The 15,530-nt window shown below is 34.7% G+C and overlaps 1 protein-coding gene across 2 annotated transcripts in view; it reads right to left on the bottom strand.

Moving 5' to 3' along the window:
* LOC106869167 (acyl-coenzyme A synthetase ACSM3, mitochondrial) overlaps window positions 1–15,078 on the bottom strand; it is a 38,528-nt gene extending 23,450 nt beyond the window's left edge. The window contains exons 1-4 of one of the 2 annotated variants that reach the window (XM_014914782.2): window positions 13,858–15,078; window positions 10,436–10,536; window positions 3,318–3,430; window positions 643–761 (exon numbers count right to left, since the gene is read on the bottom strand). In XM_014914782.2, coding sequence (XP_014770268.1) covers window positions 643–761; window positions 3,318–3,430; window positions 10,436–10,536; window positions 13,858–14,166 — 642 coding nt within the window. In that variant the 5' untranslated portion in view covers window positions 14,167–15,078. Of the gene's footprint in view, window positions 1–642; window positions 762–3,317; window positions 3,431–10,435; window positions 10,537–12,209; window positions 12,845–13,857 lie in introns of those variants that run through there. The other variant, XM_014914783.2, reaches the window with a different exon arrangement.
* Window positions 15,079–15,530: the final 452 nt, after the last annotated feature.

Here is a 15,530-nt window from a genome sequence, read left to right as displayed (position 1 = left end):
ATATATATACATATTCATATATATACATATACATATATATACATATACATATACATATATATATATATATAAGTAGCTTGCTTACAAACCACATGGTTCCGGGTTCAATCCCACTGTGTGGCACCTTGGGCAAGTGTCTTCTAAGATATGCAGGGATATTGTATCTGCAGATCCGTTATTTAATCAGAATGGTATACATATATGTTTCCTGTAACTTGTGTGAATACTATTGGAACTTACACACAAGGTACAGGAAACTTATCTGTATACCATTCTGCTTAAGTAACGGATCTGCAGATACAATATCCCTGCAAATCTCACGTCTGTTTTCATTCCTTCACTTCACTCTCTATTTCATATCTTCTCTAGAATAACTATTGCTTAACCATTTTCTCACACTGTCTCCAATGAAGGGATATATAAAATATCCAGGAAACAGCTGTAAGACCTTCTCTTTATAAATGTTCTGAAATCTTTCACAGCCTTGGATTTTTATCTCATTCTGTTAATTTTATATACATATATATATATATATATATTACATAGTTAGAACTACAAATATTTGAGTGGTATATTGTACAACTCCAGTTTCTATACTATGGAGTTTAGTTGAGTGCTACATTATGGCTGCAAAACTGTTACCTCATCTATAACAGAGCGTGTTTCATCACTGGCCACAATGCATTTGGCTCCAGAATTAAGTAGTCGGTACTTGATGTCAGCAGCTCGTAGCTGTATGGTGCCAGGACATGTAATGGTTCCTACATAAGAAAAGAGGGGGACTTACTTTAATAATGATTGTCTGAACATCAATGCAATCGTGATATGAGATAGTGTATGTGTGTGTATATGTGAGTACCCATAACATGTGTACGAAACACAGCATAAAGTAACAGCTAAAAAATGTTTAAGAACCCACACAAACTCTTAGGTTAATTCCCTTTCTAATCAAATGAATGACTCTTTCCACATTTTTCATAACAATGTTATACTTCTGTAATATCTTCTGTATAGTGCATCAGCTTTACCCTTGTAGAAATTGACAATGATGCTGCTATGCCTGGCATTTGGTATGACACCTATCTGTAATACTTGACTGACTACATTGGTAACTAGCCTGTACACTACTCTGCTAGACATTTTAAGCATCTTAGCTGTAATTTCGTTGGTATCAGGTATTTTCTCTGCTTTTTTATCTTTAACTGCTTTATTTCTCATACAGTTATCAATTTGAATGAACAATCTTTCTACTGGACTGTGTTGGGAAGACTCTCTTCTATGTATTCTCTGCATTCAACATTCTCTTAAAAGCACTCCATATCTCTTTCTTTTCAATGTTAGAGAAAGACTAAAATTATCATTCTACATACACTTTTGATCCCATGATGTCTTGATTCTCTCTTGTTTACAGTCCTGTAATCTGGAAACATTTCATGCCTCAGAACATTAGCAAACTTCTTAGTTTCTGTTTCTTTCCTTGCTAAATTCACTTGATGTCTAAGTTTTCTTCTAGCTACAGGGTACAACCGTCTGCTACCCTTTTCCCCAATCTTTCCAGGCCTGTCTTTCAGGTGTTGTGGCTCTATCTACATTACTATTTCATCACCATGTCACCTTCCATCTAACTAGAACTCTACCTCAGTCACAGATCTGATACATACATATACAGATATTTAAGTTTGTCACACATGAAATGTTTTTTTTATTATCTTTCTGAATAGTAGAATAAAAGAGAACACAATGTACAAAAACCACTCAAACATGGGAAGATTTTTGCTGTAGAAATTGTCTCTGGAGAGAAATTCTCCTTATAGACAATCAGTGTGAAAAACATCCCTCTGGGCTATAAAAGACATACTACTGGACCATGTTTCTGCATTGTTGCTGTTTAAATATAAGAACAGGATTTCTTGTGGGCTGTGAACAATGGATTCAGTGTCTGTGGTTGATGAGGCCAAACAACATAGAAACACATGTCCTAACATCTGATGATATCATTCATAGTACAGTGGTGGGTTGGCATGTAAAAAGCATCATTTAAGCATGATCGTTGCCAGTGCCGCCTGACTGGCTCCTGTGCTGGTGGCATGTAAAAAGCACCGTTTGAGCATGGTCGATGCCAGTGCCAGCTGACTGGTCTTGTGACGGTGGTATGTAAAAAGCACCATTTGAGCGTGGTCATTGCCAGTGCTGCCTGACTGGCTCCTGTGCCGGTGGCATGTAAAAGGCATCATTCAAGCAAGCTCAGTTAATTGTTCAATGATTGAAGGGTACTCTTAAATGAGCTGGTTATGCTGCACTGGCATAGGGCACAGTTACAGTCTCACTTGGCTTGCCGGGTGTTCTCGAACTATATTCATAAAAAAGTATAAAACTATTTTATCACCCTCAAATTTGAGAAACAAACACTCATAACTTTTTCCTTTTAAAACTTCATTGCATGAGATTGATACCATGAAATTCCTTGAATTGAGTTCTATCATTTAAGCTTAATTAAAATATAGTTTGTTTTTAAAATAATAAAGTTAATTATACTTAAATCCAATTTTTTGCCTTATATCTTTATGTGATATTTTGCCTCACAACTTTTTTGATGCAAACTTTTGTTGCATGAGATCAAAACTATGAAATTCTTCATGCTTTCTTCTATCATTGAAGCTAAGATAAATGTATTTTGCTTTTAAAATAAAAAACTTATTTAGATCTAAACTTTGTTGGTGGAATGACTTACTCTCCTATAACATCGCTTCAAATTTTGATGTAAACTTTTTTCTACTGGACCAAATCTCAATTTTTTAATGTCAAACTGTAGCTAGGGACCAGTCCTCTTAAAAAATGTTAATGGTTTCCCATTTGGTTAAGAACCGAATTAGTGACACGCTCTGAAAGATGCCACATGTGAGTAAATTGCGGCCCTAAGAATATTATTCAACTACTACCGTAGTTGAATATATATATCAGACTTGCAAAATAAGTACTAGGATCAATTTGCTTAACTAAACCCTTCAATGCAGTGCTCCAGTATGGTCACAGTCCAAAGACTGAAACAAGTAAAAATAAAATGTCAATGCATGCGCACGCACACACACACACACACACACACACACATGCATACAAAATACACACAGTTATAATGAAACACTTGTAATCAGTAACTTCAGTTCCTCATTAAAACAGAAATGGTCATGGAATGCTTTTGAGTAAAACAAACAATTTATCATCATTTCTGTTTTTAGTATCAGATTCTCAACAAGAGTTCAAATCACAGTTAGAAATTTAAAAAAATGTTAAATGCATTGTAAGAAAACAAAGATTACCTGCTTTAAAAGCTGCAAGATTTAGCAGCCACCATTCTGGGATTCGTGGAAGAATAATCATAACACAATCTCCTTTTTGAAGATCACATGAAACCTGGAGAATATTGGTCACTCTAAAAAAATAAAAGATTAATTAAGTTTTACGTGTGTGTGTGTGTGTGTGTGTGTGTGTGTGTGTGTGTGTGTGCGTGCGCGTGCGTATGTGGGGAAAGAATGTCTTAAAAGTTTTTAACTATTTTGAATAATATCTTAGAGAGACAGAATGACATGAACCTTTTGGAATGAAGTTTTCATATTACAGAATTTTCAATCCAAAAGTTTCGAGTCATTCTCTTTTGTAAGATTTAAAAAAAAACATCGGCCTTCAAATATTGTGATTGCGTCAAGTATTTCTTACAAAAGAAATAAGCACCCATGCCAGTGCCACTTTGAAAGCACCTAGTACACTCTGTAAAGTGGTTGGTGCTAGGAAGGGCATCCTATCACAGAAACCATGCCAAAACAGACAAATGGAGCCTGGTCAACTTCTGTAAATCCACCCAGCTCATGCCATCATGGAAAATGGATGAGTACTTGGGTATAGTCTGGGTTCAGGCTAACTGCATCAAGTAGTAAGGAGCATCTAGGATTAGTTATGGTGAGCAGTCTCACTGTAGCTGATCCAATGGGTAAATCCTGGGTTCGCTTCACTGGATTATGAATATTTTTGGGAGTGTAAATCCAAAACAATTACAATGAATACGGAGAATGGTATGACTGCCTAAATCGAACAAATATAAAATCTTTAACAGATACAATGTCAGATTAGCCTTCTCTACAAGCAACAACCTAACACAAATTATAGTGATACATAATACTAGGAGAATATCTGAATTCCAGAGTGCTGGAGATAGCAATAAAGTAGTTATCAGAAATAATAGTAATAGCAGTACTCCTCATGGTAGCAACCTAGAGCCAGAGAAATAAATAGCCAGCCTTGAAGGATCCTAAATACTACAATTAAATACAGTTGCAGGGAAACGAGCACCTGAATGGAGGCAGGCAGTGGAGGAGAGATGACTATCACAATTCCTACAGAAACTAAACTGGATATAGCAATTGTAAGGTATAATAGGATAGAAACCCTCAGATAATAGCAAAAATGTAATCAATAGTAGATCAATAGATACAGAAACAAGGAAGATATCAAGTTCTAGTCCCTCTAACATAGGGAGGATTAGTAAGGAAAAAATGTTTGTAGTTGTAGAAAAAATAAAATTTGTCCCTTAAATGCTGAATGTATGGGGAAAAATTTAGTATAGCAATGTAAGATTACATTAGAAGGAAATTTCCACTTCTGTATAGTTTTATATAGTTGCTTGACAAATTTCAAGGTCAGATTGGAAAACCATTTAGATTTGTTTAGGATAGAATGAAAATAGGATGAAACACTAGCTAAAGCACATTCATATGGTCCCTTAAAGATAGAAATGCAAGCATGAATACAAAATTGCCATCACAAATAAGTTCCTAATACTTCATGTTTGACCTCAACTCAACCTTAGGTCTCAGGATGAAACTGAGAGTCCTTGACCCAAAAGTAGGTCAAAGTGTATTTCCCAGTGTTTTGAAGGACAGCTAGGTATAAAATAAGATTAAATAAAAATAAATTAAATTCTTTCAGATTAAATTAGATATATGCAGTATTAGGAACTTATTTGTGATGGCAATTTGAAAATTTCTCTGTGTAATCAAGTTTTGATTTATATGCAGTTTCTACATCCTATACATGTTGCTATGATTTATAAAAAAGATATTTTAATTTAACGAGAAAGAATTTATTAAAATTAAAAATGTGTGACACTCTGACTACAGATGAGATGTGGGCAGCTTTATGCTATGCGATAAGAGATTAAATTATGAAAGAAGTGGGCCGGAACAAGTTTATTGCTTGTAGAAGAGATACATAGCTACTCTCCTTATAGAGTGGATAAGAGTAATTAGGGTGGGACTGGAAACAAAGATAAAGATGGTGGTTATGAAGGGTCAGTGTGAGCCCTCAGAGTACCAAGTGGATAGAAGTGAGTAGGGGACAGAAGAACAGGAAATGTGAGAAGAGGTTGCAAGAGTGTATAGGGAGAGTGAGGGATGATTAGAAACGAGGTAGGCAGAAGGTGAATACAGTGGGAGGTAAAAAAGGAATGAGGAGTGGTTGATGATAAACATGAGATGGAGGGAGCGTAGGGAAGAGTGGGTGATAACTGGCAGTACAGAGAGGAGTAAAAGGAGAATGGATGTCAAGTGATGTGGTTCCAGGCATTAAGAAAGATAACTGGTATCACAAAAAATGATGATGAAATATATAGTTCTGCATTTTTTTAATTACAGCAACAGAATATGCAGTTAGATAAGCGATAGAGGGATTAATAATAAACAAATGAGTGGGTGGGGTGAGGAAAGTTTGATGGATGAATTGGGCTTTGATTTGTACATATGCTTTCAGAATCAGTTTTGCTTTGATGGGCAAGCATTCTCAAATCAGTGCTATTTTGGTGTTATAGTGAGTTGAACACTCTCCTTCTCGTGCAATATTTTTCTTTGCAATCTGTAGAGTAGCTAAAGTGTATGTAGGTGGGGTGGATGGATGGTGGAGTAGATACTTTTTTAACTACATAAAATGCTGTATCATTCTAGAACAAAAATACATAAGATACATATCCTGAGCTCCCAACCATTTACACATTGTGACTCTTTTAGTCACTTCGTAGAGTCTGCTTCACTAGATTGACAATAATAATTATAACCTTTATCAAGATGTCTTTCTTGTGTGAAATGGTAACTTTACTTTGAAAATAAATGAAAGAATATATTCTTGCATAGGACCTCTATGAGAAACTTCAAAAGGTGGAACATCAATGCTCTTGGGATTATTTGAGAGAGAGAGTGTGTGTGTGTGTGTGTGTGTAATCTGCTCAAATTTCAAGAGAACTGTGACTTGGGTGGCTGTTTTATTATGTTTAGGGAGAAGCCCATCAGATACTTCCTTGACACTCTGGCTCTGGACTGATGTACCAGCTGAACACCTCTCTTAGAGGCCCTGTTTAGACATAATTCCTACTTCATCACTTATTGCCATAGTTAAAATCCAGCAAAAAAGTATTGTTTCCATTTCATGAAAATAAAATCAGTGGAATTTTGTATTTAGTTATTAAATTAGTTATTAAATAAAATACTTATTCTTATGGAAAAATGTCCAAATTATTTAAGGGAATTAATTTTAAAGTTTTTTGTGGAATTTCCACAAATAAAAGGATTTAATTTAACTAGCTACCCTTTGGTTGTCAGAGTCAATTACTCATGTACTAATTTTCTGGCTCTTATCCTGATTTTCCCTTTCAGATTATTTGCATTAAATATTATGTGCAGTCCTTTATCACAATATGAAATCTTTGTATCAACTGAACAGCTAATATTATAATTTCATAATCTTTAAATGTTTTGAAATTGAAATTCTTTACAAAACTATTAATTCAATATGAATGGCAGAATCATTAGAAGCAATTTAACAGCTCTTTTAATTTATATGCCTTCCAGTCAGTTGACAAAAGCTTTAAAATATTAAGAATTAAACTTTCTCTTTTTCTCATTTTCCTGTTCAAAGAAATTTGAAATATTGAAAGAGGGAAAAATCTTGATTAAATTCTTTATCATTTAAACAAGAAGGTTACTGGAAAACTTTAATTTATCAAATTATGAAGTATAACAGATTAATTTCATGTAAATTTTTACTCCATAAATGTTTCTAGGAGAAAAACATAACTTAAAAAACTAATATGTCTTCCTTTTTCCAGTTACCCAGATGCTACAATAATTCAAACAAAATGATAAATGAAAAGTTTAATTAAAAATTTTTTAATTTTTGGATTCAAATCGTAAAGCTTAGGAGATGTTTCGCTAGAAAGGATCATCCATACATATTAAGAAATAAATGATTGTGCTTTAGGGTATACTAGAGTTGACGTATGTCTTTCAAAATCTTTCATCCAAACATTACTGATTTTCTTGCTAGCTCTTCAAACATTACATATTCTTACATAGATGATACCATTCTTCATTCCTCTTCTGTGACATATACTGGTGGCATACACATATGACATAAATACCTCAATTCAGACCAGCACTGCCTCCATGAACAGAGACATATTTCAATGAAAACATACCAATCTTGTCTCTTACAAAATCACAAAAATAGAAATGTTTCCCATTTCAAGAAGTAGGTGATGACTGGCAGGACAGAGAGGAGTGAAGAGCAGTAGAATAGTAATAATAATACAATGATAATACAGTGAACAAGGGGAGGATGTGTAAAAGGGAGATGATGTATGGGTGGATAGATTGTAAGTGTGTGAAGGAAGAGACAGATATAAAGTGCAGGGAGAGTGAAAGATGTATAGTAATAGGGGCAAGTGAACAGGAAGTGGTACAGGGGAGAAGAGATACTTTGGTAGCATGGAGGAGTAATCATCATAAAATGTAAGTGGAGAGGGACAATGTTAAAAAAAGAAGGATGGTTGTCAAGTGATGTGGTTCCAGGCAGTGAGAAAGATAATTAGTTTTACAGAAAAAGATGGCAATGAAATATATAGTTCTGCTCGCATTTAATTTCAACAACAGAATATTGCAGTTAGACAAGTGATAGATAGATGAGTAGGGATCTCCTCTCATTTCACAGTTAAAACTTTTAAAACCACAACAACAAATGCTAGTCATCACAATCTCTAAAATTTTCTCAAGGTGATCTTACATACATTAACCAAAACTGTGTCAAAAAAAAACTAAGCTTCCTCTTTAGGACAAGAAAATACCTCGGCCTTGTTTGATTGTTGACGCTCTACAAAACTGAACTAAATATCATACATTGAAGTACTATTCCTGCATCTGGGATGGTACTGTTACTACTACATACAAAGAAACATTTTAAATCATATCAAAACGATCATTCGATCAAGTGACAAGAGTTCATTCACAGACATGCTACACCCACTAGCTTGCAGATGTGCTATTTCTTCTCTCTACTTCTTTTACCTTTACTACAATAGCCTTTGCCTCTTTGAATGAGCTAGCTGCATATTCCTCTTCCTCAAGAGTCAGCAAACTGAGGTAAATTACCCCAAGTGGGGTAAAAATGAAATTCTTGGGGGTAATGAGGACTCATTAGACATAAGTAAAATTATATAAAAAATGTGTTCCATGTTACAACAGAAATTTTTCTTCTGGTAACACTGCATCTGTCTAATGCAATGGACGTGCTTAGGAGACATCATGCCATTTTGAATGACAAACAGTTTGGTTGTAAGGTGTTGTCAAGTGACTAAACAGATATTTGTCAGTTGTTTATTCCCCCACTATAACCTTATTTTTTGACACGTTTTTTTGCTTTATTTAAAAAGATTTAAGTAGTTATTCAATTCAACCCGTAAGGTGCATTAAAATAAAATAAAAAATTAGAACTTACATTTAGATAATTGTTCAGTTTTTTGCGACTAATGAGTTTACTATATTTGATTTAGATTGACTGATTGCTTTTTTATTACACTAATTATTATTCGATACATCATCATCATCATCGTTTAACGTCCACTTTCCATGCTGGCATGGGTTTGACGGTTTGACTGAGGATTGGTGAGCCAAAGGCTGCACCAGGCTCAATCTGATCTGGCAGAGTTTCTACAGCTGGATGCCCTTCCTGATGCCAACCACTCCGAGAGTGTAGTGGGTGCTTTTACGTGCCACTGGCATGAGGGCCAGTTAGGCGGTTCTGGCAATGGCCACACTCAAAGGTGTTTTTATGTGCTACCTGCACGGAAGCCAGTCAGGTGGCACTGCCAATGACCATGCTCGAATGTTTTTCACGTGCCACCGGCACATGTGCCGGTAAGGCGACACTGGTAACGATCACGCTTGAATGGTGCTTTCCACATATCACCAGCACAGAAGCCAATCTGTGGCCCTGGCAATGATCATGCTTGGATGTGCTTTTAACATTCCACTGTCATCGGCCACATCAGCAATTTTGATTTATTTACACTTGCCTCAATAGGTCTTCGCAAGCAAAGTTCATTGTCCAATGAATGAGGGGTACTCATAAGTGGGCCGGTTAAACCCCACGTTCATATGTGCTTTTAATGTTTCACTGGCATGAGTGCCAACCAGGTGGTACTGTCATCGGCCACATCAGCGATTTTGATTTCACTTGCTTCAATAGGTCTTCGCAAGCAAAGTTTATTGTCCACTGAATGAGGGGTATTCATAAGTGGGCTGGTTACACCCACTGGCATAGGTCATTGACTATGGTCTCACATGGCTTGTTAGGTCTTCTCAAGCACAGCATATCTCCAACACAAAAGCAGACATTTAGTGGTACATATGAACAATATGTTCTTGAAAAAAAAAAAAAAACAAACTAAGAATGAAAAGCACTCCAAGGGGCAGAGGGTTTTTCTTTCAAATTTTTCAGTTGTGCTTATCACATTGTTATCTATGGTTTCTTCTCACATTTGTAAGGTTGAAAGCATTCAAACTATGATTGATTATGTCTTTTTTCAAAAGACAATATGAACCAAAATTAAAACGAGAAAACAATGTGAAGTGAAATTTTAAAATAATAAGTATAGTATATGACAGATTACTTTCCAGCTGGTCAATTTGACCACATGTAGTCCATCCATTTGACACTTAGTAACTGGTAGTTCTCTTAACGGTTCTACTGTGTCTTTTTTCGACCAAGAACTGGATAATATATCTGACTTTAAATGTATATTTAAAAATTCTTTTTTTTTTTATTGTTGATAGGAGGAATTTTGGTTACAACAGGTTTGTTTTGTATGGAAATATTTACTATCATGAATTTGAATGAGATAAAACCCTTTTAAAAGGATAGTGGCAAGGGATTGAAAAAATATATTATACTAAATAATCTGTTAGGATTCATTATAATGGAATTTCACCTGTATGAGCAGCATAAAAAAATTATAAACTACTAACAACATTAAATTTCTAGACTACAACAATAATAGAAATACAATATATATACGTAAAAACGAAAAAATATACAAAACAGTGAATTAGGAAAAACTTACTTGTTTGTTAGTTTTATCAAGTCTTTAAATGTCCATTTAATCTCTTGACCATTGTCATCAACCCACCAAAATGCCAGTGCTTTTGTGGGATTTTCATCATCCTGACAAAAAAATTGAGGGAGAATATTTTTAGTATAAAAATATGCTTTTAGTTCCAAGCTATCAAACATATATGCCACAGGCCAGATTCAGCATATGTGATGTTTAACCTGGTCCCTGACTCAATTTTATAAAAAAAATTCCATTATTATTTGTTAATTTTAAAATATTCTGTAAAATATATATTACTAGCAATGTATTCAGAGTTGACTAGAATCATGATTAATACTGGTTCTAATGAGTCAAATCAGTACACTTTAGGGATTATTTCGTTATCTCAAGCAATGAAATAGAAGCCTATGAATCTGTATACTAAAAGATGTGACCTATTCCTCCCTCACATTAACTATACATGGCTAGCCAAATGAAAGTTTTTTCCTTCCAAACTTATGCACATGTTTGTCTGAATGGAATCTAGTGACATAAATGATTTCGAACTGGGGCTGAGCTGAATCACCAGCCTATGACTATATATAAATAGTGTAAAACCATTTGCTGGTTTACTATGACAATGCATACATAAAATTAAATTCAAATATGAATTAGAAGCGGCACTAGTATTGAAAACATTATCAACCACACATACTCAATGTATGGATTTTGCTTGTTTGCTGGTACATTGCAGCTTAGTGTAATGGGGATGACACCCTCAAAGTGCTGGCTATTGAGACACTGCAAGTCATAGCCAGGCAAGACAACTCACCCTTAATCCCATTCAGGAGTGATAGATATCAATATTTCGCTATTTTTGTTACTTATTAACATCACATACCTGAATCGAACTGGGGGTAAATTTTTGTTTTACAAGATTATATATCTCTTTTTAAGTAGTTTTCTTTAGGTGTTTTCCCCTTTCTGCTTCTATAGTAGACAGAATAGTGTTTAAAAATCTAATATTATTATTTTACAAAAGAACATCTAACTCACTGAATTATGTGTCCAGTTGTTTTACCATAAAGTTATAACTGTAAGATAAATTGAGACAAGTTGAACAATATATTTTACCAAAGAGACTATAATGAAATCTTGTATTTTGAAAAAAGACCAGACAATCTTCGCTATTGTAATATATGCAATCAAACAAGAATCTGTCATTCATTTAATACATGTCTGACTATATAATGAACTTCTTCCTACTACTTCCAATTATATACTTTACAATGCTGAAGATATATTAAAACTAACCTTTAAGGACCAGCTACTTTGTTAAGAAGCCTGTACCAATGTGGGAGGCTCTAAGTAGGTGCTTGACTTGCTGGAAATACCAGCAAACTTTCCCTCAAATCACACCCTACTATTTTAAAGAAGGAGAGAACACACTGGATAGAGTAGTCTGAAAATAAGATGGAACGGTCACAAATGGAGCACTATTGATCACAGGTATCTCTTTTGATTATAGCTGACTTGTGTTTAAATAAAAATAATAGCAACAAAGATAAAAGTACTTAGCTCCAAAAAGTAATCAAAAAAGTATTTACTGACTGAGTGGTGTAAAAGTAACTCATATCTAGGAATAGTTGCCATAGAATGGTTAGATCACAAAAATATTTTACTGTGTTTTATGAAAAATAAAATGCTGTGACACAATTGTTAAACCAAAGCACATCATCTTGTGGTATAGATATATTTTCTTACTAGCTTAAAAGCCACACATATACATATGGCTGCTACTTACCATTTCCATCAACCAAGCCCACTCACAAGGCTTTGGTTGGCCTGGAAAAAAAACAAACTTTTCAAGTTTTGGCACAAGGCTGAGAATTTTTTAGTGGGTGGTGCTAGGTCATTACATTGACACCAGGGCTGGCCCTAGGATTGCTGGCGCCCAGGGAAAGCAGAACTTCGGCATCCTTACAAGTATTATTTTTGTTTTTGTCACCCTCCTTGATGCCCCGGGCGACTGCCCGAGTTGCCGGTACCTTGAGCTGGCCCTGATTGACCCAGTACTTGACAGGTACTTTAATTGACCCTGAAAGGGCAACCAACAAAGTTGACCTCGGTGGTATTGGAACTCAGACATGAGTGAGATGGTCACGTTTGGAATACTCTTGAAAAAACTGGATGGTCTCAGCTGGAATGCTCTTAAAAAGACAAGACAGACACTGTCGGAACGATTTGAAAATGACAAGACAGTCACAGTTAAACCATTTTGAAAAGATGGGATGGTCTCGGTTGGAATGTTTTTAAAAGACAGGATGGTTATTGTTGGAATGCCTTTAAAGTAAGACGAGAATTTAGAAAGCTGCATATTTTTGCGTATCATCACATATTGTTTTACATTTTAAAATGTTTGTTTCAGATGCTGAAATACGCGGTTCCCGAAAATTATATATAGGTCAAACTTTAAATGCGTCTGTATTACTTGTACTATAGTTTTTTTTTCTTCGAAAGGAATGTTTTGCTGTTGTTCAGCACTATAATTTTTTTTCTGAAGAAATACTATGTTCTTGTTACCAGGAGAAAAATACACAATAGAATGTACATTCTAATTTAACTTGTTAAAATAAAAATAAAAAAGTAATTGTGTTAGTATCTAGAGTATATCAATTTAATTGTTGTTAATTTACAACTATTTTCAAACTAAAATAAAGAACAAAACAGCAACATTTCGCGAGTAATGTTTGATTTATCCCCTTCTTAATATCCCGTAAACTGGTGTTGTTTAGCCTTGATGGAATAAGACCACCAAATCTTTTTATCATGCGGTATGTAAACATTAGTGCCTTCAACATTGTGGTGTGCGATTCAAGGGTGGCGGAGCGACTTCGTAAACAACCACATTGGCATAGGATTATTATCAGCATACATAATGTATACATAAGACGGCGAAAGTAAAGAATACGTACACCCCGTGTTTAGGGTTAGAGTTAGAATTAAGGCTTTTGTTACGCCGAAAACGGGTGGTGTACGTATTCTTTACCTTCGCTTTTAAAGCAACGGGGTGTATGGGTCCTCAATGCGAATGTTTTATCTATTTGAAATAGCAGCCAAATCTACTTCAAATCACATTTTACCATCTTAAAAAAGTAATTATATATGTGGTTCTCATGGAGCAATGTTTACGGCGTGGAATCACACTCCAAACTTATTCGAGGTATAAACCTCAGGACCATATTCTTCCCTGAAATTTTAGCCATTCTATAGCTTCAATTCATATTTCGGTATTGAACTTTTTTATATATTTAAGCAACCACAACAAGAATACATTTGGTAATATTGTTATAAATAGATTATGTCAGAAAATAAGGCGATAGGGTCACGACTAGAACGTCTGAATCATTAAATGCTAAACAACAAAAATAAAGTATAAATTGATTGATTACCTTTTGGCAGGTTGCCCAATGTTGAATAACATCCGAAGTAAAATTAAAGAAATCTGGTACATTAACAGAAAATGTTTTTCTTTCTTCTTCATAATTAGTGATAGCTGTTGGGGAGTTTGAGAGATTCGATATATAACAACAGCTGTTAGGGAATGTGTTACGTTTTAGACGACTTGTATCATAACTCGAACTTAGGCGCATATAGTTTGAATATAGTTTGTTGCCATATGAAAATGTAGTTAAATTGGAAATATAAAACTTCTTGTAACCTGAATACGAGATACAATTTAAAAGTAATTTTCTCCACATACTTGATGGCGTAAACAAAAAGTTACTGCAAAACAGTTTTCTTTCTTCTTTTTCTTGTTAATTATTTCAGTTATATTAAAACTATAATAACTCTCTCATATACAATATCAAAATAACAGCTTTCATGTGAATAAGTAATAACAAGCTGATAAGTGGTCAGTCGGTCAGACACCTTGGAAATGTGTACCCAGACGCATAAAAACACATGCACAATAGTAGGTCAATGTATTATAAACATTTTTTAAGATAAAATTTTTTACATAAGTTGTGGGTGACTATCGAGTATACGTCTCCAATTTCACTATAAGCAGCTAGTTTGTGCAGCCAGCGAAGATGTTTTTCTTCTTATTTCTTCTTATTTTTATCCTTCGAAAGCAGGGTATGGTAATCACTTGGCTTCATTTGCTTGTCTGTGTGTTTGCAAAATTACTGGAAAACGACAGAACGGATTTTCACCAAATTTAGCAGAAATACTCATTGGGTGAGTGGCTAGAAATGATGAAAATTTGGTTTGATTATCTTGAAAAGTAGACAGTGATAGCGAGAGTTAAGTGTGTTGGTTATGGATGCAATACAGCACCAATAATAGGACATGAAGAATTAACTCACTTGTCTGATATTTTAGGAACCCTACTTTTTTCCTAAGGTTTTAGTCAGGAAGGAAGAGTAGTGCCCAACATGCTTTACAGAGCTTCCATGACTGGTTGAAGGGAGAAAGAAGGTATCCCCAAACCAGAGGTCCATATATTTGCAACAGAGTGGACTCTGCTAAGGGTACCTAAAGACCAGGTGGTTGTGTTAAACTGGGTGATGGATTAACTCTACTATTCATGTAATCAACAACAGAATTTGATCTCAGAACACAAAGAACTGGAATAAATACTACAATGTATTTCCTCTAATACAATAATGTTTTCATCAATCCAATACTTTAGACGAATATTTTATTTATTGACCTTAGGAAGATCAACAGCAAAATCGACTTTAGTAGTGATTTGAACTGAGAAAAGTGTCAGAATAAATTCTGCCAGGAATTTTTATCTCACAGTTCTGGCAATTTACTATCTCTAGAAATATTAAAAGAAAGAAAGAGAGAGAGAGAGAGAGAGAGATATTTATGGGTTGGATGAAAATCTAAATTCTCTTGGTAAACCTTTGCTATTGAAAAGTTCACATTTGTGTACATGTCTACACTTGTTTTTGTGTACCTTCAAGTCGACCCTGATTGAACAGACTTATGATTAAAGTCATTCTAGCTAAAACTATTTTGCCTTTTAAGAGTTATTTAGATCTAGGACTACATTATCTTATGTGCCCTTTCCTTATTTAGCCTTTTGGACACCAACCTGCCAGAAATTGCCCCT

This window comes from Octopus bimaculoides, chromosome 5, assembly GCF_001194135.2.
Source record: "Octopus bimaculoides isolate UCB-OBI-ISO-001 chromosome 5, ASM119413v2, whole genome shotgun sequence".
Lineage (NCBI taxonomy): Eukaryota > Metazoa > Mollusca > Cephalopoda > Octopoda > Octopodidae > Octopus > Octopus bimaculoides.
Note: the sequence above shows the minus strand (reverse complement) of the source record. Positions and strands in the feature narration are given on the sequence as shown.